This window comes from Cuculus canorus, chromosome 3, assembly GCF_017976375.1.
Source record: "Cuculus canorus isolate bCucCan1 chromosome 3, bCucCan1.pri, whole genome shotgun sequence".
Taxonomy (NCBI): domain Eukaryota; kingdom Metazoa; phylum Chordata; class Aves; order Cuculiformes; family Cuculidae; genus Cuculus; species Cuculus canorus.
In genome coordinates this window covers 19,920,862-19,945,042 of record NC_071403.1, presented here as the reverse complement: position 1 = coordinate 19,945,042, position 24,181 = coordinate 19,920,862, and the positions used below count along the sequence as shown (strand labels likewise).

At 43.0% G+C, this 24,181-nt stretch overlaps 3 protein-coding genes across 4 annotated transcripts in view; 2 read left to right on the top strand and 1 right to left on the bottom strand.

Moving 5' to 3' along the window:
- Positions 1–4,566, top strand: part of ME1 (malic enzyme 1) — a 164,199-nt gene extending 159,633 nt beyond the window's left edge. For both annotated transcript variants that reach the window (XM_054062910.1, XM_054062911.1), the window contains exons 13-14: positions 2,113–2,211; positions 4,211–4,566. In XM_054062910.1, coding sequence (XP_053918885.1) covers positions 2,113–2,211; positions 4,211–4,369 — 258 coding nt within the window. In that variant the 3' untranslated portion in view covers positions 4,370–4,566. The remainder of the gene's footprint in view (positions 1–2,112; positions 2,212–4,210) is intronic.
- A 136-nt stretch (positions 4,567–4,702) lies between these two features.
- Positions 4,703–11,367, bottom strand: RWDD2A (RWD domain containing 2A). Its single transcript, XM_054062912.1, has 3 exons — positions 11,091–11,367; positions 10,310–10,528; positions 4,703–8,338 (listed from the first exon to the last, which is right to left on the bottom strand). Exons 2-3 carry the CDS (start codon positions 10,505–10,507, stop codon positions 7,661–7,663), a joined length of 876 nt encoding a protein of 291 aa, XP_053918887.1. The 5' UTR covers positions 10,508–10,528; positions 11,091–11,367; the 3' UTR covers positions 4,703–7,660.
- Positions 11,368–11,727: 360 nt separating this feature from the next.
- On the top strand, positions 11,728–23,454 carry PGM3 (phosphoglucomutase 3). Its single transcript, XM_054061388.1, has 13 exons — positions 11,728–11,806; positions 13,137–13,342; positions 13,953–14,137; positions 14,642–14,709; positions 15,026–15,159; positions 15,315–15,510; positions 18,192–18,349; positions 19,317–19,400; positions 20,114–20,212; positions 20,532–20,648; positions 21,661–21,783; positions 22,544–22,717; positions 23,320–23,454. The coding sequence occupies exons 2-13, from the start codon at positions 13,139–13,141 to the stop codon at positions 23,404–23,406; spliced, it is 1,629 nt and encodes a 542-aa protein (XP_053917363.1). The 5' UTR covers positions 11,728–11,806; positions 13,137–13,138; the 3' UTR covers positions 23,407–23,454.
- The last annotated feature ends 727 nt before the right edge of the window (positions 23,455–24,181 follow it).

Genomic DNA, 24,181 nt, shown 5'->3' with positions numbered 1-24,181 from the left:
TGCACTTCTTGCTTTCTCTTTGAGCCAAGTTCTCACTTTCATGTCACAGTGTTTCCTGGACTGGTGTGTTCAGAACCTCTTAATGGTTCATACCTGGGGCTCCACCAGGTGCTTTCCAGACTGGAGTTTTCATTCCATCCACAGAGAGCACCTCTACAAGTCACATCACTCAGTAGTATCCCTACAGTCCTTTATCAGTCAGTGATTTCGCTCTAACCTTTTGCTATCCAAGCTGTAATCACACAAAAATGTATCATTTCTCCTGATGGGATCACTAGGGCTGCCTCTACGTTACTCTCTTATTTTGCATCAGAATGGTCGTCTTGAGCACATCTCCCCGGTGTCCCTACGTATTCCACTTTGGTCCGTGGTGCAGCTTGATCTTGGGAGGGGAAGGGAACTGGTTTCCTTTTGGATGAAACTAAATGGAAGGACACACCCCAAGAGCAAGCCTAATGTACTAAATATCAATGGAAACCGCTTATAAACCATAACAGATTGAAGAATTATGAGCTTGCACTGTACAAAGAACTTCTATTCTTGTGACTGTTACATGTTCCCAGCTGTTCAAAGTGCAAATTACATCCCTCCCCGGAAGTTCTTTCTTCCCCAGAAGACATTCTGTTCCCTGGAATAGAGGAAGTTCATTAAGTCAGTCCATAAGCAGGCTGTGCAGGCAAAGTCTCTCCTCAGTCTGTGGAGAATGTCCTCAAACCTCATGGTAATGGAAGGGTTTTTATATGGGGAATGAGGAAACAGTAAAAAAACTTCTCTAGCTTGCCATGCTTTCCTGATTAGTTTGTTTCTGGAGATTGTTGCATCTTGAAATTGCACGGACTCATTCTGGTATGCAGAGTGAGACAACTTTATTCCCAACCCTGCTCTTTTTATATTTGTCTCGATGCAAATCATATAATAACTCTAAAACTTATGTCCAATCGCAATTGTTAGCACTAAACCAATCAACTAACAGATCACACGCCTATTTACTGCTAACTTAATATAACGTTTTGATACTTTCTTACTGCTATCAACAGGTAAGGCAAAAGCGAGCAGTTCCATATTTTGAAACACTTATCTAAGCAATGTCACAGTGCTCTATGCACTTTGTTGTGTGTACTGAATTCTTGCTTTCTCATCCCACGGTTTTGTTCTGTCAAGCATAATAACAATGTCCTTCTCCCAAGGCTGCTCTCACTCCATCGACATATTTGAGCTTGCTCTGGAAACACCCACAGAAGATGACTACAAAACATTTCCAGTCTTGCTGGGAAGACCAAGCAAACACGTTCAAGCTACTGGGGAGATGCTCCTTAGATGTGCATCAGAAGTTTTGTATTGTTCCTTGTTTCCTCTGGTCAATCTGGTGAAAAAGAAAAAAAAAACCAAAGAGCAAAATAATTTCTTCAGTTATTTGGTATAGTCGAAGTGAGAGACCAGCTGTAGCCTTCAAGTGGAGGGGACAGACTTTTTCTACCCATATGGATTTATCTGTCTAGCAAGCCAGAATTTAGCATCAGACCTTCTGTTTCTAAATCTGACTGCAGTGACCATCAGGGTTTTTAAAGACCCTGAATAATCTTACTTTGGTTTTACTTTGTTCTGTGGTTGACCATCCTTACTTTCATGGTCTCATACACGCTAGATGTGTGATCTGCACAGACATCAAGCCTGCTCAGCCGCTAGTAATTTTATTCAAAGCATTTTACATGTCAGGGTCTCAGCTCTGTTCTCTGCACAGGATGGCTTGAAAACTGTCAGAAGAATAACAGGTGCTTCTTTAATTTTAGAAATCTTTGACCCAATGGAAATTCATGGCTGGAATTTATATCTCATGGTGCACTACTTGCTAGTTTATATGTGTCATAAACTTATTCAAGACTTCAATAGGTATTATTGTCTGAGTGAGAAAAAGCCGTAACTCCCTAAATTTCTAGCTCTTTCGTAGGTCCCCCTAAAGGTAAGGCTGGTTGGAATAAACACTGCCTAGGTGGACTAAGCAGCGTCTGCATGATTTACCAGAGCGGAACCATTCCTTTGCTTAAGACAAGATCGCTGCCTAAATAAAGCTACAGTTGCATCTACATTTCAAGTTCTCTGCTTTATTTCTAGGTAATAGCTCAGCAAGTCTCAGAGGAGAATTTAAAGGAAGGTCGTCTGTACCCTCCGTTAGTCACTATTCAGCACGTGTCACTGAAAATTGCTGTGAGGGTAAGTTGTTTCAGTCTTTTGTGGCTTCTTTTCTTCCCACACTCTCTATGTAACTGAGCGTTTGATTTGATCAACTAACGTGCCTTCACACAAGATGAAGTTGGTTTATGTCAGTCAATCTTGGACAAGTAGCAGTTTCAAAATTAAATTTAAGTTCATAAATGAAATGTAATCCAAATAGAAGATGGAAAGATGTGGAACTAGAGCAAGTGTTTATGTCTGTAGAGCCCAAACTGTACTGTCCACCAGTTAGGAGCAAGTCTACAGGCTTACATTCATGCGAGCCCCACAGCTGAAGGCTTTTGGCCCTTCATGATTGTCAGTTGCCTGTCAGGAGAGTAAACATCGCCGTGTATCCAGGCTCTATTCCCTTTGGTTCCCATCCTTACTCTGGTCTATCAAAATAACTACCTACAGGGTAGTACTAACTACTACTAACTTTGTTTATGGCTGAGGTTGGGCACAGGCATTATTCAGTTGGTTAGTTTTTGCTGCCAAATACAGAGCTGATGCAAGTGGATTTTTAGTAACTGACCTAAACCTTCAGTTTCCCAAGAAATGTGGCTGCCTTGGAGAGAAAAGGAAGCTTTCAAATAATGTACTAATCCCAGTTAATCCCTTGGTGGTTTGCGTATTTTTAGTGGTTTATTTGCAGCTTTTATGCAGTTATCTTGCTGGTCTTCTGTAACCTATTTGCTCCAAGTACTGTTTTCTGTCTTGGTCACTTTACTGTGAATAATTCCACTTATTGCATATTCTTTTGAAAGACTAACAAGGAGCCCTGATGCTTGAAACAGTTCTCCTAGCTTCATTCATTCTGTATATTTAAAAAAAATCCTTCTCACACTTCACCTCTTTTTAGGCAAGTAATAACTCTGTTCTGTAGAGGTCAAAATGTTACCGAGGCTCCTCAGGCAAAATCAAGCTGCCTGTGTGTTTGGCAGAAACAGAGTCATAGGAATTCCTCCTATATTGGTGCCTGTTACATAAAATACAGAAGATGAAAATATTGCCAAGTGATTCTTTCTTCCTGATCTCTGTTGAAACTTTATTCCTGCAAATAACTGTTCTGGCTCATACAGCCCAAGAGGTTTAGAGATGGCTGCTGCATTTTCCAGGGGAGAAATACTCAGCTTCTCAACAGGCTATTCATCTTTTAAAAAGAGAGCAAAGGAGAGCAGGAAGGAGACCATCCTCCTTTTATTCAAAGTAGGAGCGTTTGTCTGTTTGCCAAATAGAGTTTGAAATAGATGGCTGCTGTAAAAAAAAAACCAGTCTGTCAGACTTCTACTGTCATGTAGGAAGGTCCAATCTAAAGATACACATTTCTCAAGCAGGTGTTCTTCAGACATGAGAGGCTACTTGGATGTGTTGTGTGGCTCCAGCCCCTTCTAAACTTCATTTTTGTTGCAGCTATACTTGTGACGCATAATTGATTCACTTAGGTATGGTTGGAGCGAGGAAAAGGCAAGATTATATTTGTATTTCTCTTAACCATCTCTGGAATGGTTTCTCATGATTTTACCTTTAAGATATGTACTACCAAACTATGGTGAATAATAAACTTCTCTAAAATGCAGGGAGTATGAAGGCTTTGAAGAAACCACACTTTTCTTACAGGGCTTTGGAGAATATGGTAGAGGTGATGATGACAAAGCAGAAATTGTACCTCAGTGCTTGGGAGTTGTAGAATATTTTATCCACTGCTACACAATAAAAGCTAAGATGTTACTGGACAAGGAGGAGCACTGTATTTGTAATAACAGAGACATGATCCTGTTCAAAAGCAGATGGAGTCAGATTCACTTCCATGCAAACATCCAGTTCCTAGTCTTATTTGCTGTATACTAGCCTGGCTCCAGTGTGAATATAGGTGCCTGTCTGCACCACAGACAATGAAGTCTTATCTTAATTTTGAACTAATTCCTGCTTTTAAATCCTGTTAGATGTACTCAAATAATTTATGAGCACTAATTAGGATTTTAATGCATCTTTCTAGATTGCAGAAGAAGCCTACAGGAATAACACTGCCTCCACCTATCCCCAGCCCAAGGACCTAGAAGCCTTCATCCGCTCTCAGGTTTACAGTACTGACTATAACAACTTTCTGGCTGACTCCTATACCTGGCCTGAAGAAGCCATGAAAGTGAAACTGTAAATATTTAATGAAGAATGAATAAACTAGCAAGATGTTAAAAAGCATTAAAATATTGACGACGTCTGCCTAGGAAGCCTAAGAAAAGCTAATTTTTTTTAAGATGCAGAAAACTTTTTCTAAATTGTAATATGTGGTTAGAAACTCAGATGAAGAAATCATATTAATTATACGTCAGAAAATAAAAACTATTCTGAGAATCCTATTTGTGTAGTTTGGTTGTTTGGATTCGTTATTTTAATTGAGAGATCCTACACGGTAGTTTTACAGATCTTTTTGTTACTGAAATGAGGGATTGCACCTTGAGTTGAGTTTTGTCTCAGATGTCAGTGAGAACTTAGGCAGACCTATGGTAGCATGGAAAATTAAGAAATGCATATGATGACTGTTTAATCCATTACAGGTCACAGTGTAATTTGCATAAATTCTCAAGCTGCTGTTGAAAACCGAAAACTTTTAAGAACAGTAAATTTAGAATATATTCCTCCAAAGAAAAGCCTGTGTGTAGTCGTGAAAATTTTTCTAATGAGAACTGAATCTGCAGAACCTTTTGTATGCATCTAATTAAAACACTTCAATATCAGTTAGCTGAAATCCTGTGAATGATTAAAGATTTCATTCCCCCATCAAGATAACTGCCAGTTTGATACACTCTAATTGTTTGGCCTGAAGTTCAAGTAATTGCTTGGACTCAGTGTTCTTGACAAAAAGAGAGTATCAGAATTCTATAACTAGGCTACTTTTTTACTAAGTCTTTTCTTACAAACATCAGTTTTCTGGCTAGTAGCAGGGGTTTTATGTATTAAAACTAATTAATTCATGTAGTATTTGAGGCCAATGTATTTTTAAACACATATCATATGTGAGAAAGTATTATTCTTTGAAACAAACTTCCGGATTACCCAGTTGAGGTCTGCCAAATGATTAATTATTATGGGAAAAAGAGTGTATCATTATGGGGGGAACAAATGCATATTATTAATTCTTTGATATTTTACTGTTTCTCTCACTTCGTACTCTTTGAATGATCTGGTTAGCTCAGTTTCTTCAGTATGGCCTTTAAAATAGTTTTTACAACTTCATTGATTATCCAGCGGGCTGAGTACATTCATCTACACAGCAATTTTATCTTAAGAGATCTTACTTTTGTTAACCGTTTCTCACTTGGCGGCTAGTTATCAAAGTGGTACTTGGCAGTGACTCTTATTCTTCTGCAAAAAAAGTGATTTGCTTTGCAAACAGCAAGGGAAGAATCCAGGGACGCTACTCAGGACCTGCATTATTCTGGATTCATAATGAACCTTTACCATAAATAAAAGCCATGAGTCTTTGGTTTTCCTTATGAGACTACACAATTGCATGGTACCAAACAGCGGTTTGCTACTTTAAAAATACCGAATGAAGCTTGTGCTGAGCTTTAGAGAGCTTGAACTGCTTGACTCTGAACTGCTTGATTGGTCTCCTGCAGAGACTTTCCGACCTATGCTAGTGTTGCCTTTCCCATTTCCTTGTTCGAAATCTCATGGAGAAGGCCTATTGCTAAGCCAGTTTGCTTTGCTATTTTGAAGGAAAAGGTTGCAACTTCCCAACAGGACTGAATGCAAATAGTTTTATTGTTCTTAAGTGGTGATTGTGTGGAATCTGCACTCATACATCAATATTCTAAAGAAACCTCAAAGAATTATTAGTTGTTACAGAATTACCACTCCAAGAAAAATGTATAATAGTGTCTGGACAGTTCTGGAAACAACTGTACTTGACCATTTTTTCTACTATCATGCTACAGAGATTATCTCTACAAAACCAAAAGTGAATTTTATTTGTCTAGCCCCTTGGCTCTGTCACCACTGCAGACTGTAGGGCCCGAGGCACTTCCTCTTTCATTGCATAATGGGAACCTGTAAACATTTTTTGTCTTACTGTGCTTTTGGGAAAAGTTACGCTCATACAAACAATATACTTACCACAGTTAAGGAATGTATGTTAATAATCTTTCTGAGCCACCAGAAGCACTGCCAGCCTCTGTATTTCAATTTATTTCTATTATGAAACAAGTAGTAAAACACTTCCTTGTGTTTCATTTCAAAGAAAAGTCTGTTCTTTCTTTAGTCTTCAGCTGAATGTACACAGTCTTTATATAGCTGCTGGCCTGGTTTTTAGATCAGAACAGCCAAATGTCCACAGCTCAAAAGTAACTGCTTTTATTGCTCAGTATCAATTTTGGTATTATGGCGCTCAGTTTCAAAAGGGATGGCGGTAAACTCATGTTTCTTTAAGGTAGAGTTTGCAATTCACTATCTAAATACACACTCAGCACACTACCCTGCAGGAAAGCGCTGCCTAACAAGCCATTAATAACATTTCCTGTTACAAGCTGCTTGAAAAATTATCTCTATTAACTTGACATAGAAAAGATTAGTAAAGTTATGTGTATTTTTATTTACTATTTTTTTTTTATTTTCCTATATTTTACATGTATTTCCTTATGTCATGTACGTAACAGAGGAAACACTAAACTTTGTCACATCTTACACATTTCCAAGGTGTTTGGTCTAACAATGTAAATATAAAATGCCATGAGTTGAGCAGCTGAATTACTATTAACACAATCAGGTCCTAATGACATGATTAGAAGAGGACTGCAAAAATCATGGTATTAGCAGTCAAAGTGTATAAGCACTACCCAAAGCATACAAGGGAATGAGTGATATGGGCTTTTTTCTCCTTCCCCCCAGCCCTTTATTTAAAAGCAAAGCTTGTTCCTGTGGTTGAACACAAGATTTTGCAGCATTTCATGGATTAGTTGAATGAAGTGAGAGCAGATACTTCATGAAACAGTAAAAGACATTGCTTGCATTGAGTCATGGATGTAGCAGTAAGAAAGCCTTGGGCTGTGTGTGCTTCTGTAGAGGAAACCACTTTAGTCTGTGACTGCAGCCCCTTTGGTATCCAACAGCAATACCAAGTTAATTACAGCTTAGTAACACACAGCACGGTACAGAAGAGGAGACAGAGGGGTGTAATTCAGGATAATACACTGCGGGATATTTGTCACCTTGCAAGCACTTTGAGGCATGGCTCACAGTGACAAATGCCAGTTTTTAGAGTCTCAGAAAAAAAAGTAAGCACCTCTCAAAAATATGTGGCAACTGAGAATAGAACCCAAGATTAACTACTTGAACCATTCTTCTCGTAGGTTAAAAAGTTTCAATTTTCACAGTAGCTAAAAGGCACAATATTTCAATGTTAATGTCATGTCTTGCTGCCAAAAATTAGAACTTAGGACACAGATTCTTATTTGTCTGAAAGTTTGCCTTTGACACCAAATAAAATCTGAAAAATATGTTCACTTTGATGTTGCTTCAGGAATTCTAGGAACTGGCCAAGATCCATGTGATAGTCATTCCTCAGGCCATAATCACCATGTACCTGAAACTGCAGGTCTTCAAAAGCACTAAAGAGACGAAGATTGTCTATGCTTCCCTCCGTTTCCACATCCTCCACATGCTTGCATGAAATATGCTTCCAGTTGGGATATCTAATAACACGCCAGAATTCTTCACAGTTTTCTCTGAGTCCCTCCACACAGATGACACCAGGTTTCCCTGTTAGGCAGAAGCCAGTCAAATTTAACTTCTTTGCACAGTCAAAAATCTTCTTCCTCAGTTCCTGCCTGTATATATGATGGCTGTAAATCCACATGCGATGCAATGTCTCTTTAATCATGACTTCTCTGGAAGCACTTCCAGGAGAGATCTTACCCTCTTCCAGGTAAGGCAGGCTGTTTTCTTTCACCCATTGGACAGCTTCATATATACACAGTTCACCTGAATCCAAAGAGCTGACGTAAGAAGTGAGACCAGTGTTGAGCTGCAACTGTTGCTGTCGGTGCAGAGTATTTGATCTTGCAAAAAGCTGAGGAGCTACATGAGGATACATATGAGGCAGCAGTACCTGCAGTTCTACTTTTACCTTAAAAACAGAACACACAAACAGAAAATTAATTCTGCAGCTACTGTAAGCCATGCTAGACTCTTCTTCCCTGTCAAAGGAAGATTCAGAGGAAATGTAATTAGGATTGCAACACCCTAAAGACTGGAATTACTTCCGCTTTCCCAATGTATGTCATGTTTTCTTCTGTTGTTTACAGAAATAATGCTGTGGCTTGAAAGAAGGTATACAGTTACCTTTCAGGGACATTTCTATTGTGTGTTCTCAGCACGTGCTCAGTGTTGCTGCAGTGATATGCTACCAGTCTGTCAGAGTCAAGGGCCAGTGGCTTTAGAGAACCTTGTCCCTTACAAACTGCACATCTTGTCAATCAACTCAGCCTAGCGGCTGGATCTACCCCAGGAAAACAAGGCCAAGAGTTATACAAAATGGTGTTTATAATTGTATATATTGTGTATAGAGCCACAATTATTATTTAATCAAGTATCCACCATAACAGAGGAAGCATTCTCAGGGTCACAGGGGATAAAAAGATTTATGTGTATTTCAGGCTGGGGAAATCTAGATTATCTTGCCTAATCTCCCACAAACCACTCAGTTATTCCTACAGTGTCTTAACATGGAACACCTCAGTTTTTTGGAAACTGAACTCTGCCTCTGGTCCAAAAGCAGGAGAGGATTGATGTGTTCTCAGCGCTTGAGACTCTTGCATACTATTACGGTACTTTCACTACAGCATACAATTGAATTATTAGTCCTGCAGAGAAAAATGAATCATGAAATGACGCATTATCTAAGTCCCTTGAAAATCTGCTATGGAAATAATTCTTCCTGCAGAAGCCCTCCCCACGCAGTTCACAGAACTTCTCTCCTAAGGCTGGTGAAAGGTGCATTTTAGAAAAACACCTAAGGCTGTACATAATCTTACAAGTAATCATGAGGCCACTTTGTTACCCACTAAATTGTTTTAATGCTGAATTACCCATATTACTAGGAAAAAAACTGGGAAAAAATATACTGGGTTTGTCAGTTTTCAGTTTCCAGTCATTGCATTACCCTGTACTTAGACCACGACTAATGGCTATGTTCTAAATGGTATTTACATTAGTCATTGTACATAACCTTTTCTTCAATTGGATAAACTCTTGCAACTCCTTGTAATGTAAGTTTCAATTTTTTTATTGAGGTTAGTAGGCTGGTTTTGGTTTAGTGTTTGCGTGACTCAGTAGAATTCTGCCATTTGGGGCTATTTTCACATTAGTCTGTATCAAATATAGGTCAATAATGTTTAGGATAGCTTTGCGAAAATGAAGTCCAACATGCATATTCCCATGAGGGCAGTGTTGCCTTTGTAACACACAATTCTTTGTAAACCAGTAAACTAACAAGACTCATGTAAGTACAATTCTAGCTAAGGCCTGGTGAATGCTATGTGTGCTGGTGATGTTGGGTGTTCATTCCTATGAGTGCTTCTATTAGCTTTTCTTGCCCAAATCAAGGTAAGGTTCAAATAAATAATGAAACTCAAGAGTTTTTTCATAGAATCATATGATTGGAAAAGACCTTTGAGACCACTGACTCCAACCGTACCTTTCCGTTACTAAACCCCATCCCTGAGCATCCCATCTACCTGCCTTTTAAATACCTCCAGGGATAGTGACTCCACCACCTCCCTGGACAGCCTCTGCCAGTGCCCGAGAACCCTTTTGGTGAAGAAAATTTTCCTGATACCTAATCTGAACCTTCCCTCGTGCAACTAGAGGCCATTTCCTCTCAGCCTATCTCTTGTTACTTGGGAGAAGAGACCAACATCCACCTCGCTACAATCTCCTTTCAGGTAGTTGTAGAGAGTGATTAAGTCTGTTTTGTTACTCTCGACTTTTGAAATTAGGAGGGGGAGTTCCCCCCTTTTTCCACTGCAGAGTTTTTAAGTGTCTACATGAGAAGCAAAGGTAACAACACACATGAACACATCTAAGTGGCATTTCTCACCTTTTCCTCCCCTACATCAACAGCAATCGAATATTCAAGCTGTGGGGGCAGAGGTCCATCAGGGTTTCTCAAGTAGCGCTGCACACTCGGCACAGCATTCTCATCCATATTTATTTCACCTTTTTGGGGGAACATCGAAAGGAGCATTTCCACTTCCAGCAGCTGAAGCTCCAGGCATTCTTTCACTGTGACAGCCATTGCAACACCTTCCACACACACCTGGAACAAGTGGTCTGGAGTCAAATCCCAGGGTTTAACACACAGTGAGGCCTAGCACCTCACTATTTTTTTTTTTTACTCATAGAATCATACAATGATTTAGGTTGGAAGGGACCTTGAAGATGATCCAGTTCCAACCCCCCCTGCCATGGACAGGGGCACCTCCCATTAACTCAGGCTGCCCAAGGCCCCATCCAACCTGGCCTTGAACACCTCCAGGGATGGGGCAGCCACAACTCCCCTGGGGCAACCTGTGCTAGCGTCTCACCACCCTCATGGTGAAGAAATTCCTCCTTATGTCAAGTCTAAATCTTCCCCTCTCCAACTTATGGTCATTCCTCCTCGTCCTATTACTCCACACCTTTGTAAACAGTCCCTCCCCTCAGGCACTGGAAGGTCGCTATAAGGTCTCCTCGGACCCTTTTCTTCTCCGGGCTGAACAACCTCAACTCTCTCAGCCTGTCCTCGTACAGGGCGTGCTCCAGCCCGCTGGTCATCCTTATAGCCTCCTTTGGACCCGCCCCAACAGCTCCACATCATCCCTGTGTTGGGGATTCCAGACCTGGACACGGGTGGGGTCTCAGGCGAGCGGAGCAGAGCGGCAGGATCCCCTCCCCGGCCCCTCTGGCCGCGCAGTTCGGATGCGGCCGAGGACACGCCGGGCTCTGGGCTGCGAGCGCGCGTTGCCGGCTCAAAACGTTCACAAATCAGCCCCTCACAGGCGCGCTCCCACAGCCACAGGCCGGCAGCCTCTGGGTCGGGAGAGGGACGGAAAGGACGGCGATACGGCTGCTCCCGCCCCGCGACACCTGCCCCCCCCCCGACTGCCGCCGCGCGACCCGAGGCGCAAGCGAGGAGTGGGCGGGGCTTCCGCCTACCGCCCCCCACTATGGCATTGGGGAGTGGCCGCAGCGCAGGCTCTTGAAGTGGCTCGTGGGCGTGGCTTCCGCCCGCCGCGCTGCGATTGGGTGTGCGCAGCCTGGGGGCGAGGCCTCAGCCCAGGCTCGTGAACGAACCCGTAGGGGAGGCTTCCCGCCCGGCGCGCTGCGATTGGCTGGCGCGAGAGGAGGCGTGGCCCCAGAGCAGCGCTTCAAATATGGTGTGGGCGTGGGTTTAAGCCTGCAGTGCTGCCATTGGGTGGGGCCGCGGTTGGGGCGTGGCCTCCGGTAGACTTTTAGTTGATGCGTGGGTGTGGCTTCCCGCCTGCCGCGCAGCCATTGGTTGGCGTGGGTGGGGGCGTGGCCGCGGCGGCCTGGAAGGACAGCGTGGCGGTGGCGGGTGAGTGGCTGCTGGGCGCGGCTCCCGACCCTCGCGACCGGGCTCGGGTGCCCAGTGGGTTCCGAGTCTTGTGGTGGCGTGTGTACGGCTGCCCCTTCCCAGTGTGGCGGCTGTCAGCGCCTCGGGTGCCTGGAAGCCCGGCAGAGCCGCAACCCGTGTAGAACATCGACGTGGCGCTGCTGGGGCTTCCCCTGGGACTGCCAGGGGAGGGAGGGAGGGAGGGAGGGAAGGAGGGCAGGCTGCTTTTGACCTCCGGAGTCTACGCACGGAGTCGTGGCCGGTGCGCTGAGGGGCTGGTGGTGCGGTGGGAACGGCCAGCCCTTTGCAATCGCTTTGATGGCATCCCTGGATCCAGCCGGTGGGGATCTCCCAGCCCAGATCCCATCACCCCCTCGTGATCTGGTGGCATCTTTCCGAGTTCTGTTTGTCTAGTGCTGCAGTGGGAGTGTAGAGACTCCTTCGAGGTGATGGTTCCCTTCGCAGTCTCACCAAGGGATTTGAAGGATGCAGATGGAATCCCCGCTTTCAGTACAGGATGGGGGATGATGTGATTGAGAGCAGCCCTGCAGAGAAGGACTTGGGGGTGCTGGTGGATGAGAAGCTCAACATGAGCCGGCAATGTGCGCTCGCAGCCCAGACGGCCAACCGTGTCCTGGGCTGCATCAAAAGAAGCGTGGCCAGCAGGGCGAGGGAAGGGATTCTGCCCCTCTGTTCCTCTCTTGTGAGACCTCATCTGGAATATTGTGTCCAGTTCTGGAATCCTCAGCGAAGAAGGATACAGAGCTGTTGGAATGGGTCCAGATGATCAGAGGGCTGGAGCACCTTGCCTACGAGGACAGGCTGAGAGAGTTGGGCCTGTTCAGCCTGGAGAAAGAGAAGTCTCTGGGGAGAACTTCTAGCAGCCTTCCAGTACCTGAAGGGGCTACAGGAAAGCTGGGGAGGGACTTCTTACAAAGTGATAGGACAAGGGGGAATGACTTTAAATTGGAAAGATTTCAATTAGACATTAGTAAGAAATTCTTCACGCTGAGGGTGGTGAGGCACTGGCACAGGTTGCCCAGGGAAGTTGTGGCTGCCCCATCCCTGGAGGTGTTCAAGGTCAGGTTGGATGGGGCCTTGGGCAGCCTGGTCTGGTGGGTTAGGACGTGTCCCTGCCCATGGCAGGGGTTGGGGACTGGTTGGTCTTTGGGATCCCTTCTAACCCAAACCATTCTATGAGTTTATGAATGTTTTGTTGGTGACATTTAAAACAGCTACGCGCTGCTAAATGCGAAGCTGATTATAATGAGTTGACATCTCTCATTTGCATCTGCATTACTTCCCTCTCTAGAAATGGATCCTGAAGCACTTAAGAAATACTCAGCGTTACATCCTAAACCTGCTGGAGTCACTCTTCAGTATGGCACTGCTGGCTTTCGCACCAAGGCCGAACAGCTTGATCATGTCATGTTCCGCATGGGCTTGCTGGCAGTTCTCAGGTCCAAAGCCACAGTATCTACTATTGGTGTCATGGTTACAGCATCTCATAATCCTGAAGTAAGAACAACCATTTCTTTAAAAGGAGAATAGATGTGATCAGTCTGGTGTAATCAAAGCTGATGGTACTGAGAGACCGGATCCTAAAGGCACTTGGACATGCCTAAAGCATCTGTTTTTCCTGATTCCTGTAAATGTGATGTCTGTCATGTTTGAAGTTACTTTTCCCCGTACATAGGAGTGTAATTTTCTATCACGTGGAAATGCTGTATTGTAGGAAATTTGTAGTGTTGGCAAGCTAGGAGTACCCTTGAGAAGAGATGAACCTTGGGCAAAATCTGCTAGTTTAAAAAATAAAGAAATGCAGCAATTACAAAGTAGACATTCAGACTTCTGCTGCTGTGGAGCATTCCAGGTTATTACAACCTCCCCTTATGTCAGTTAATGTCAAACTAATTTCATACCAAAGTTATAAAGAGGAAAAATTAAGTTACTTAATATGCCAGTTATGTTACTTTTTTGGCCTATTAGCAGTTTAAATAAAGAGCAAAGCTATTGCTTCTCAGAAATGCTCCATTTTTAAAGAAGCAATGTGACAGAGCCACATGTTGGCTGTTTATTAAGTTTGCCACTTTCAGACTTGGTATCTTTTGTTCTGTTTCCCTCTAAGGAAGATAATGGTGTAAAGCTGGTTGATCCTCTTGGTGAAATGCTGCACCCTTCCTGGGAAGAATATGCCACCCAGCTAGTAAATGCAGAGGAGCAAGAATTACAGAAAACACTAACTGAGATCTGCCAAAAAGCAGCACTGAACCAGCATAAAGATGCTTCAGTTTTTATTGGTAGAGACACCAGGTAATTACAACGCGCGGCAGATAGGTCCTTCTTTTGTGGAAGCGCCAGCGTTTTGTTGATGGGTGCTTTTGGATATTTACCCTCTGCAGCCAGATGATGCTTTTTTTCTGCCTAGTCTGCCACCTGTTAAAGTAATTTATGATTATAGTAATAAATAAAAATTCTCCAATGCTGTCCCTGTATTAGCTTCCCCGATAGTTATGAGAACTTCTTAGCACTGTTTCTGAATGGGAAACTTTCTTGTGGGTTTGGGGTTCTTTTTTGTGGGTACCATGTGACATTCACATGTGTTCAGCAATTTACTTGTCTTTACAATTCTATGGGGTGGCAGCTTTCAAACTTTTTTATTGTGAGACCCCTACAATAGAAAAAGGTATGGATGTATGGATTTCTTCATATTGAATCTAAGTCTACTGGCAGGAAACTTGTGGAGTTGTCTTCTTTCCCAAATACATACAGACATGTCCTCTGCAAAGGTTATCAGTTGTATGTTTTGTTTTCCAGGCCAAGCAGCGAGAAACTTTCCCAGTCAGTAATAGATGGTATCTCTGTTCTAGGTGGTCAGTACCACGGTATGTTAACCTTTTACATTTCTGGTCTGATTTCAAGTTTTTAATGTAAATGTGACTCTGTTATGTAGACGTAAAGCAGTAGCACAGACACCGTTTCCATTTTTGCTTGTAGCGTTCTTTTTTCAGGGGAGTTGTATGGCTTTAATGCCAGGCAGAGAGGGGTTCATCTGTTCATAACAGAATTTGAAAAATGTCATATGGATTTCATGCACTGCATTTGACTGTTTATTGTAGAATAGCAAATATTGTATGATTTTTGAGGAGGAATTAATTTAGTATTCTATTTCTCTATAGTATCCCTTTTATTTTATGCTAGATTATGGTCTGGTGACAACGCCACAGCTACATTACTTGGTCTGCTGTCAAAACACTCAAGGACAGTATGGGAAAGCAACGCTGGAAGGTTACTATGAAAAATTATCCAAAGCTTTTACAGAACTGATAAAACAGGTGAATTCTAGATGTTGTCTTCTTCATGGAAATGTGCAAAATTAATATCTGCTATTTATTAGCCTGTTTGGGTCTGAAGTTTAGAAATCACCATGCATCTAGGTTTGGTTTCACTAGAGTATGAGTTCACTTTGCCTCTTCTTCCTTGTGCTAAGTCTCCCAGCTCTGGAGAGAGTCAGAGGCACTTGAAGATTGACTGTGCCAATGGAATAGGAGCCCTGAAACTAACCGAAATGGAGCCCTACTTTCCAAAAGAGGTGGTAGTTCACCTATATAATGATGGAACCAAGGAGAAGCTCAATCACTTATGTGGTGCAGATTTTGTGAAAGTTCACCAGAAGCCACCTAGGGGTATGTAGTGGGTAATTTTATATCCTTTTACCTCCTCTCCAGATCTGAAAGTGCAGGGTCTAGCCATGGCGTATCGTCCTGGGTTAAGCTGAGCTCCCTGTTTCTTACTGACTGCACGAGTGGTTCTGCTTGCACAATGGAAAGAGAGCAGTATGGCTGGGTTTGCACAGCCCTAGTTTATATTAATCTAAATTGCTTGGAGAAGAATAGCGTGTTATCAGTTGGCTGAAATATGTTTGACAATATGGTCTGAATGTAAAGCTGGTGGAGTCCAAAGAGCGGTCAGGACTGGTTTACTGCTATTTACTTTATTTCTCTTTGTGTTATTAAGAAACATTTATATTATGGGCTGGGGTTGCTGACATTTTTCTGGATTCCTGAGGAAGAGATGGGATAATTGACAGGTTGGTGCCAGCAGACTGACAGATTGACATAAACCAGTGAGGAAATGATATCAACCAATTTCCCCTGACGTGCATAAAAGAAAATCCCTGACCTGGAGGAGCCGGCTAGTTGGGATATTAGGTTATTTGAGGCTAGACCAGGTTCTCCGTTTGACACCTGCACCCCTGCTGCAACTGCTGCCCAGAATCAGACACAAAGTACGATGTCATTTCCCCCTTGCCGTGCTGCTTGCGTGCTGAAGAAATGTAGAAAGGGGAGCATCACAGTGGCAGTCCCTGCGGGGATTGGTGTTTGTGTGTCACATCTGGATCCTGCCTTTAACTGGGACTGAGAGGATACTTTTTAGTTGTTTCAAGGCAGGGATGTGCTCTGGAAAGGAAACGTGGTTTCCTAATCTTTTGCTGAAGTAAATGATCTGATTTATTTGGAGGCCTAAGTGGTTACAGCTTCCTGTTTAAAGTCTTAAATGTTGCACTTGCCATTACCTCATGCTGTAGCTTTAGTACCTCAATGGCAGTGGGATGTATCATGTATCATCCTGTTTCTCTGTAGACATGCAGAAGAAACGGGCAAATCTTACGAGGAGCGGCTGAGAGAGCTGGGGTTGTTTAGCCTGGAGAAGAGGAGGCTGAGGGGAGACCTTATTGCTCTCTACAACTACCTGAAGGGAGGTTGTAGAGAGGAGGGTGCTGGCCTCTTCTCCCAAGTGACAGAGGACAGGACAAGGGGGAATGGTCTGAAGTTCTGCCAGGGGAGGTTCAGGCTGGATATCAGAAAAAAATTTTTCACGGAAAGAGTCATTGGTCCCTCGCAGAGGGATGGGTGGATAAAGTGCTTAGGGGCATTGTTTAGGGAGTGTTAGGAATGGTTGGACTCCATGATCTGATGGGTCCTTTCCAACCTGGTGATTCTATGATTCTATGAAGTTTTGGGGTATAGTTTCCTGTGCTCTGAAGGCCAAGGTGCAAGCAATGTAGGCCAGTTTTCCTGCCTGCTTGTGTACTAAACTTTTTTTTTTTTTTTTTTTCCCCAAAAAGAGGTTACAGGATGCAGCGTGTCCTTTGGAGCTCTCTGCTGGGTTCTTGATGGACTTGGAAATCAGCCTAGGGAATGGGCAGTTGCAGTTTCTGAGAAATGCATTCTGAGGTTAACGTGGTCAGCAACTTAAAGAAAAACAAGATAGACCTTAATAAAAGAGCAGTTGAGTTTTGTGTGGCCTTGCTGTGTCAGATGGTGACTGCTTCCTAGCTATTTTTCTATTGGTGTTAAGTCTAGAAAGTTTTTGAGGCAGGTACTTGTTTTGCGTTATGTACTTTATTGTATAAATTGAATATCTAGCAAAGTGAATGTGAGCTATTTTATAGCCAGCAGATCTATCTATATGTTTTCTGTACAGCTCTGAGAAGTCTTGGTGATGGTTGCTTTGAAATGGGGCAGGTTTTTTCAGTGTTTGGATTCATGTGTCACCTCCTGCCGTAGTTGTGCTTCAGTGATGGTGTTGCTGGCACGGGGATGCTCGCTTGTCTTGCGTTTGGAAAGTGTCTCCTGCGTGAAAGAAAGCAAAGGGGAGGTGCAGATCTGTCAAGCAGGAATAGAATCAAATTAAACAGGCCTGAAGAAAAGCATTTCTCTTGCCAGGAGATGCAGGTGACATGGCTCTGGAGTCGTCCACTGCCCAAGTGTGGTTTGCCTCCACACCCAGGGGTGTGCCGTGTGCTGTGGTCCCACTCAGTGGAGCAGTAAGGGAGGGCTGGGCCAGTGCCCCGTCAGGTTGTCTCTCCAAAAATACTGTCTGATCCTGCCATGCAGTGAGGAAAGGTGATTTGCCTCAGTCTGTGGCTGATGTGCGCAATTCAGTATGTAACTAAGTGTGTGAGAAAAGGAGTGGGCGTTCGTCTGCTGCAAGGTTTTTAACCTTGTGCCATAAGTGACATTCTGTACTTGTTTCCATAGGTTGGAGATGTGACTACACACAGTAGTTCTCAGATTAGTTGTCACAAACATCTGGGAAGAAGGCATAACATAATAGATGGTCAGAGAACCTGATTTTTTTGTATTGGTATTTACATTTTTGATCTTAATGTGTACTTTTCATCTGCCATTCAATACAGCTTGCCTGTTGCAAGTTTCTTTGTAAAAGAAGTGTCTGTTTCAAAGCAGTGGGTTTGTGTGTGTGTCTGTACAGAGCTGATTTCCACCTGAGATCCACACTGGGACTAAGTTAATATTTTTGTGTCTTTTTCTCTCTAACTCCTATTTGTAACTGTGTGCACTAGGGTTAGACATGAAGCCCAATGAGAGATGCTGCTCATTTGATGGCGATGCAGATAGAATTGTGTATTACTATAAGGATGCAACTGGCCATTTTCACCTAATCGATGGAGATAAAATAGCAACTTTAATTAGTATTTTCCTTAAAGAACTTCTTGCCAAGGTAATCTAACATATGAATTCCAACACCTTAATTTGTACAGTGTAAAATACTCTAAGGAAGCTTTGTTATTTTGTGGGTGTGCAGTCTCTCTACCTAAAGTGAACCCAGTTTAAAAAAAGTAGGTCGATCCTGTACCTCATTGTCTGGCCAAACTGTTGTTTTTACGAGGGTGTACTTCCACATGCCACATCAAAATCTAAGCACTAATATTTTAACTTGGAACCTTTTCTTAGTGGGAGAGAACTTTTCCAGTTTCAGTGGATAAAGTATTGATTTTCCCATTCTCTTTGTTTCAATATCTTCATTAATTTTTCATTAATTTTGGATTCAGTCCTTCCCTCAGCATTTCTGTGAAGCTTTATGAGCATCCTATTTATATAAGAACTTGGTTGTGGCAGTCAAGGGATTTGTATGTTATTCCAAACCCACTGTCTGCCACACAGCATCTTCTTTCTATGTGGAAGAAAAACCTTTTCTTTTCAGGAGTCCTCTCACACATGGTGTTTGTGATACTAAACTTAGACGAAGTATCCTGGTTTTGTTTGCTTAAAGACCAGCTCATTGCCGACACTGTGCTGGAGAAGCTGGCCAGTGAGGAGAACTTGTGTTTGCCACCAGCCTTTTTTTGCTTTGTGCTGAAAGCTTTGACTTTAGTGCTTGTGTGTCTGGCCAGTGCACTGAGCGTGCTGAAACTGTAAAACGGACTTGGAAAGACTAAGTTTGGAGAGCTGCTTCAAGCCAGCCACAACCACCCCTCCTGTGATATAGAAAGACTTGAACAGAATTTGTGTAGTCTTAAACATACAGAAGTTCTGTGCGAGCTGATGCTTTCCTCTGATGCCCAGGAGTTTTAAGTGTCTGTAAGAGAACATCTGTTTAATAATTCTGATTATGCTATCCATTTACCCTACTTGTCTGGCTGTGTGACTATTTGGCAGTAAAAAACTTTGTTTTTTGATTTGCTCAGACAGGACAGACCTTACAGATGGCAGTGGTACAAACAGCGTATGCCAATGGGAGTTCAACACGCTACCTTGAGGAAACACTGAAAGTATTTGCCTTTTCTTTTTTCTTTTTTCCCTGTCAGTTTTCTGCAAATGTTGTTTACTGTAAATTTGTTTACTTTTAGAATAACAGCTGCTCCTGTAGTATGATTGCTAGGAGAACTTACACTAGGTGAAAATAAATGACTCTCAAACCTGTAATAGCTACAAAAATCTTGATGGTAAAGGAGACGTGAGAGAGCAAAGCTGAATACATTCTTGTCAGCTTTTACTAATTAAAAAAAAAAAAGTTTGGCAAAAGCTGAACAAAATCCCACCTTACTTGTGGAAGAGGTTGAGAACTTTATGACTTTGCAACCAAGGGAGTAGTAAGGCTCCTTGATACTTTGTTTCATTTTTTGCAACAAGCTAAATGCTGTTCACTAGGGGAATTGAGCATTGGTTGGAATAGAAATCTGGTATGTTCCCTCAAACCATAAAATTAACAGGGTTTTTCTTGGTTTGGGGTTTTGTTTATTTATTATTTAAAAAAAAGTCAAACCGTATTTCCACTTGAATAAATTAAATCTTCTTTTTAATCAGGTCTGCAGAAATAGTGGATAATTTTAGCTGTGGGGGAGTCAGTAGTTGTGAAATACAGGTTAGTTTGTAACAGTCTGTCTGGGTTGGTGCTCAGTTCCTGTCACTTCACCTGCTGTTCCCCTGTACAGAGGAGAGCCTATATAGGAGTTTACATTCTCTGCCTGTCCTTGGGCTGCAGGTACCTGTGCACTGTGTCAAAACAGGAGTGAAACACTTGCATCACAAGGCCCAGGAGTTTGATGTTGGTGTTTATTTTGAGGCAAACGGACATGGTACGGTAAGTATGAGCATGCAAAAACACAAGATCAGCCAAGACGTGCAAAATTTTAATTGGATTAGCTGGAGAAGGAGGTCTTATTTCCCTCTCTGTTTACAATGATAAGACTTTTCTCTACTTGTTTGAGAACAGACTTGTTTTCCCCTTCTGTCTTTATCACAGTATTGGCACCAACTCCTCTGTATTTTTGGAGGGGATGGGAATTCATGGTAGCAAACATTAACCATGGCTATTGGGCTTATATGGTAAAAGTTTTTTCCTCCTTCCTGCACAAATCCTAGATGCGGGCCAATTTTTAAAGCTCTCATTGTTTTTTTAGGTATTGTTTAGTAAAGCTGCTGAAACTACGATAAGACAACTGGCAAAAGAGGAGAAAGATGATGAAAGAAGAGAAGCAGCAAAGGTGCTTGAAAACATGATTGACCTGATTAATCAGGTAAAAACTGAGAGAAACAAGTCACTGTGTTGACAGTCATGGGGTTAACCCCATTTGTGAGCATGTGTCAATACTGCGGGGGGGGCACTGGACTGGGAAGTAGGGTGCCATGAGAGGAGGGGCCAAGAAGAAAAGGGCAGGAACAGTCTTTGGGAAGGTTTAATACTTTAAGAATGGATGCAGAATGTTTTTATTTGGTGCAGTCTGACTTTAGGACCTAAAGAAGGAATGGAATAGCATGGAGACGTAGTGATAAGATGTGACTTATTCATGATTCAACAGCAGGTAGTCTTTCATCTGTTTGCCACTGAACTATGTGGTAGAGGGGGATGGGGTGTTCCAGTGCCCATGCCCACTCAGCCCTGGGTCTCCCTCTTAGCACAGACGTTATTCATCTGGGGTAGTGCCAAATCATACTTCACAGGCCGGCTAACTTCAGAACAAAGGTGGGGAGCCAGCCCTCCTTAGGAGAGGTGAAGACTAGCGCTTGCCCTTGGCAGAGCTGTACAACTATGGTGATGTTCTCCTTGCTGCAGGGTCAGCGTGGTAAGGAAGGAAAAACAAAACCCCACTCCCCACCTCAACCAACCAACCTCCCTCAGCTACCCAAACCGGGCAAGTGGGGAGGGGCTGTTCACAAAGGCTTGTAGGGATAGGATGAGGGGCAGTGGGTATAAGTTGGAGAGGGGCAGATTTAGACTGGACATAAGGAGGAATTTCTTCACTATGAGTGGTGAGGCACTGGCACAGGTTGCCCAGGGAAGCTGTGGCTGCCCCATCCCTGGAAGTGTTCAAGGCCGGGTTGTATGGGGCCTTGGGCAGCCTGAGCTAGTGGGATGTCCCTGCCCATGGCAGTGGGGTTGGAACTGTACGGTCTTTAAGGTCCCTTCCAACCCAAACTATTTTATGATTCTAAGTCAGCCTGGCTGCATTTTTACTCTTTTCAGCTGGAAGTTTACTGACCAAATCATACCTTCATTTCTTCCCTGCTGACTGCTCCTTCCTGTTACAGACAGTAGGGGATGCCATCTCAGACATGTTGGTTATTGAAGCAATTCTGGCTTTGAAAGGTCTGACTGTGCAACAGTGGGATGCCCTCTACACTGACCTTCCCAATCGGCTGCTCAAAGTTCAGGTGAGTTACACACCGTGCTGGCTCAGGGTACAGCAGTCTCTTGCGGCCGTGCTGTGAGACCTCTTGCCTGCGTCTATAAAGACAAGCTTTATTTTAAAGCTGAAACAGCCCACTGAAGGGCAGCAGGAGACAAAATAAGCCATGAAACAACACCGAGGAGGGATCAGAATTTCACTTGAACTAAAATGAAAATATGACTTATACAAATGATAAAATAATAGCAAATATGTTAAATGGAAAAACCTGACCAGAACTGTTCAAATTTTAACTTGGAAATTCTTTCTTAACTTTCAAATCAGAAATTTCTCCTTGCTGTACCACTTTGTATATCTTGAATATTCAAGCCCTTGTTCTTCTCCAGTATTCAGACAGAGCTTGATCAGAACAGTCTCCTATGTGGTAGCATTCTGTTAGACACAGTAAGGGAGTTCCGGGCTCTAAATTAACCAGAGGGTTTAAGCTTTCTGATCTACTGGAAGAAGCTGCAGCTTCAGGTCAGGTCAGAGGCATGTTCATAACTGACCCTTTTTCTAAATCAAACAGCTGAGTCCTATCAGGATGGGGTTAATACGTACTCAGCAGTAGCTAAGCAGGAATCCTAGGGATCCCAAAGCGTTTGAGTTAAGCAAGGAACTCCTAAATTAAGCTCTTCTTCAGGCAGTGCAACACATCCAAACCTGGAGTTCTCTCTTACCTATGACCTTTGTTCTCATCATAAAGCTCTAGCACACAAATAAATTATCCATTTCTGCTGCTGCAGGTTGCAGACAGGCGAGTCATTGACACAACGGATGCAGAAAGGCGTGCAGTTACACCTTCCGGGCTACAAGAGAAAATTGATGCACTTGTAAAGAAGTACAAATTGTCACGAGCATTTGTCCGTCCATCAGGAACAGAAGATGTAGTTAGAATATACGCTGAAGCAGATACACAGGTCAGAGTTTAAACAAATTGTATATGAAAGGGATTTGTTTATGTTAAACAGTCTTCTGATGAGCATTGGGTGATGGAGGAAGTACATTTACATACTTGTCATTTAATCACACTTAAGTGCTAAATTTGGAAAAACCTTAGTGATTACGAAAAGTGTCTTTGGATTTTCTTTTATTTATAGAAGTGATGTTTAATGTTATCAATGTTTACCTTTTGCTTTTAAAGTTAAGTGTTTATAAAGACAGATTGGACACTAGATTATTTTGAAATGAAAATCAGCCTTCTGAGAAGAAACTTAGCAAAGCAGCCGGTATCCACATGAGTTCATAAGAAGCAAACCAAAGAAAATAAACTTTAGCTGCTGTTAAGAATTAGTCCACAGGTGAACTTAAAGACAACAGCAAGAGCAGCGGTTATGCTTTTCTCCCTTCTTCCTGCCCTTTCTTCCTGCCACCATGACCACAGTGGCAGAAGATACCTCAGGATGACAGAGCAATAGCAGGAACACAGCGTTTGCCCAGTAACATCTCCCTTAATAGCCCATGCTTACTCTTATCTTCCCATGCTGACACCCCTGTAACTAAGTCTTTAAACATTCCACAGGAGAACGCAGACGCCCTCGCCCATGAAGTGAGCCTGGCTGTTTACCACCTTGCTGGAGGAAGAGGAGCACCACCCCAGCCCATATGATGAACGATGTAACTGCAGTTAGAGTTCATAACTTGACTTATTTTTCTACTATTTCTGTACCATTTCCTCGTGTGGACGCACACAACCCTTCCTGAGAAGCAAGGATTAATCAGAACCGAGCAGAATATTACTCCGCTTATTCTTTACCTCTGTTAGCAACTTACCTTTTAGTGAGATGCTCTTGCTGCTGAATACCCCCCTCCCTCTCCCACCCCCTCCACGAGGAGTTTGTCTTAACTTGTGAAGCTGAAGTGACTTAGAGGGGACTCGCTCTTTGACAGCGAGGGGCCTGGTCATGCCCAAAAGGAAGTGTGACCCCTGCTCAGCTTATATAGATTATCATCACGTTGTGCCTGAAGTCCGCCTCCCACATCCTCAGTGCACTTGGAGCTATGTTTGACTCCAGCTCTGCTGTGGCTGCACCATTAGTAGCTGCAGCCCAGCGCACCGCTGTAGCAACATCACCCCCACCTTCCCACCACCAGCAAACGGTGTGGGCAAACAGGGTAAGGCAGAAACTGCCACCAGTCTCCAGCTTCAGTTCACCTCAGCTCAAGGGGGAAACAATATCATGAAAAAAAGAATATCTGCAAATAATAACATACTGGTGCAATATCATCTTCATTAGATATATTGATAAAATTGAAGTATTGCTTAGAAAGCAATTGGCAGTAATAATAATCACTTTTAAGAGGGACAGAGACAAGTTTGTCTTCTGTGGCCCTCACTACTCCCTGGCAGTGCAAAGGGGCAGGGCAACGGGATGCAATGGTTT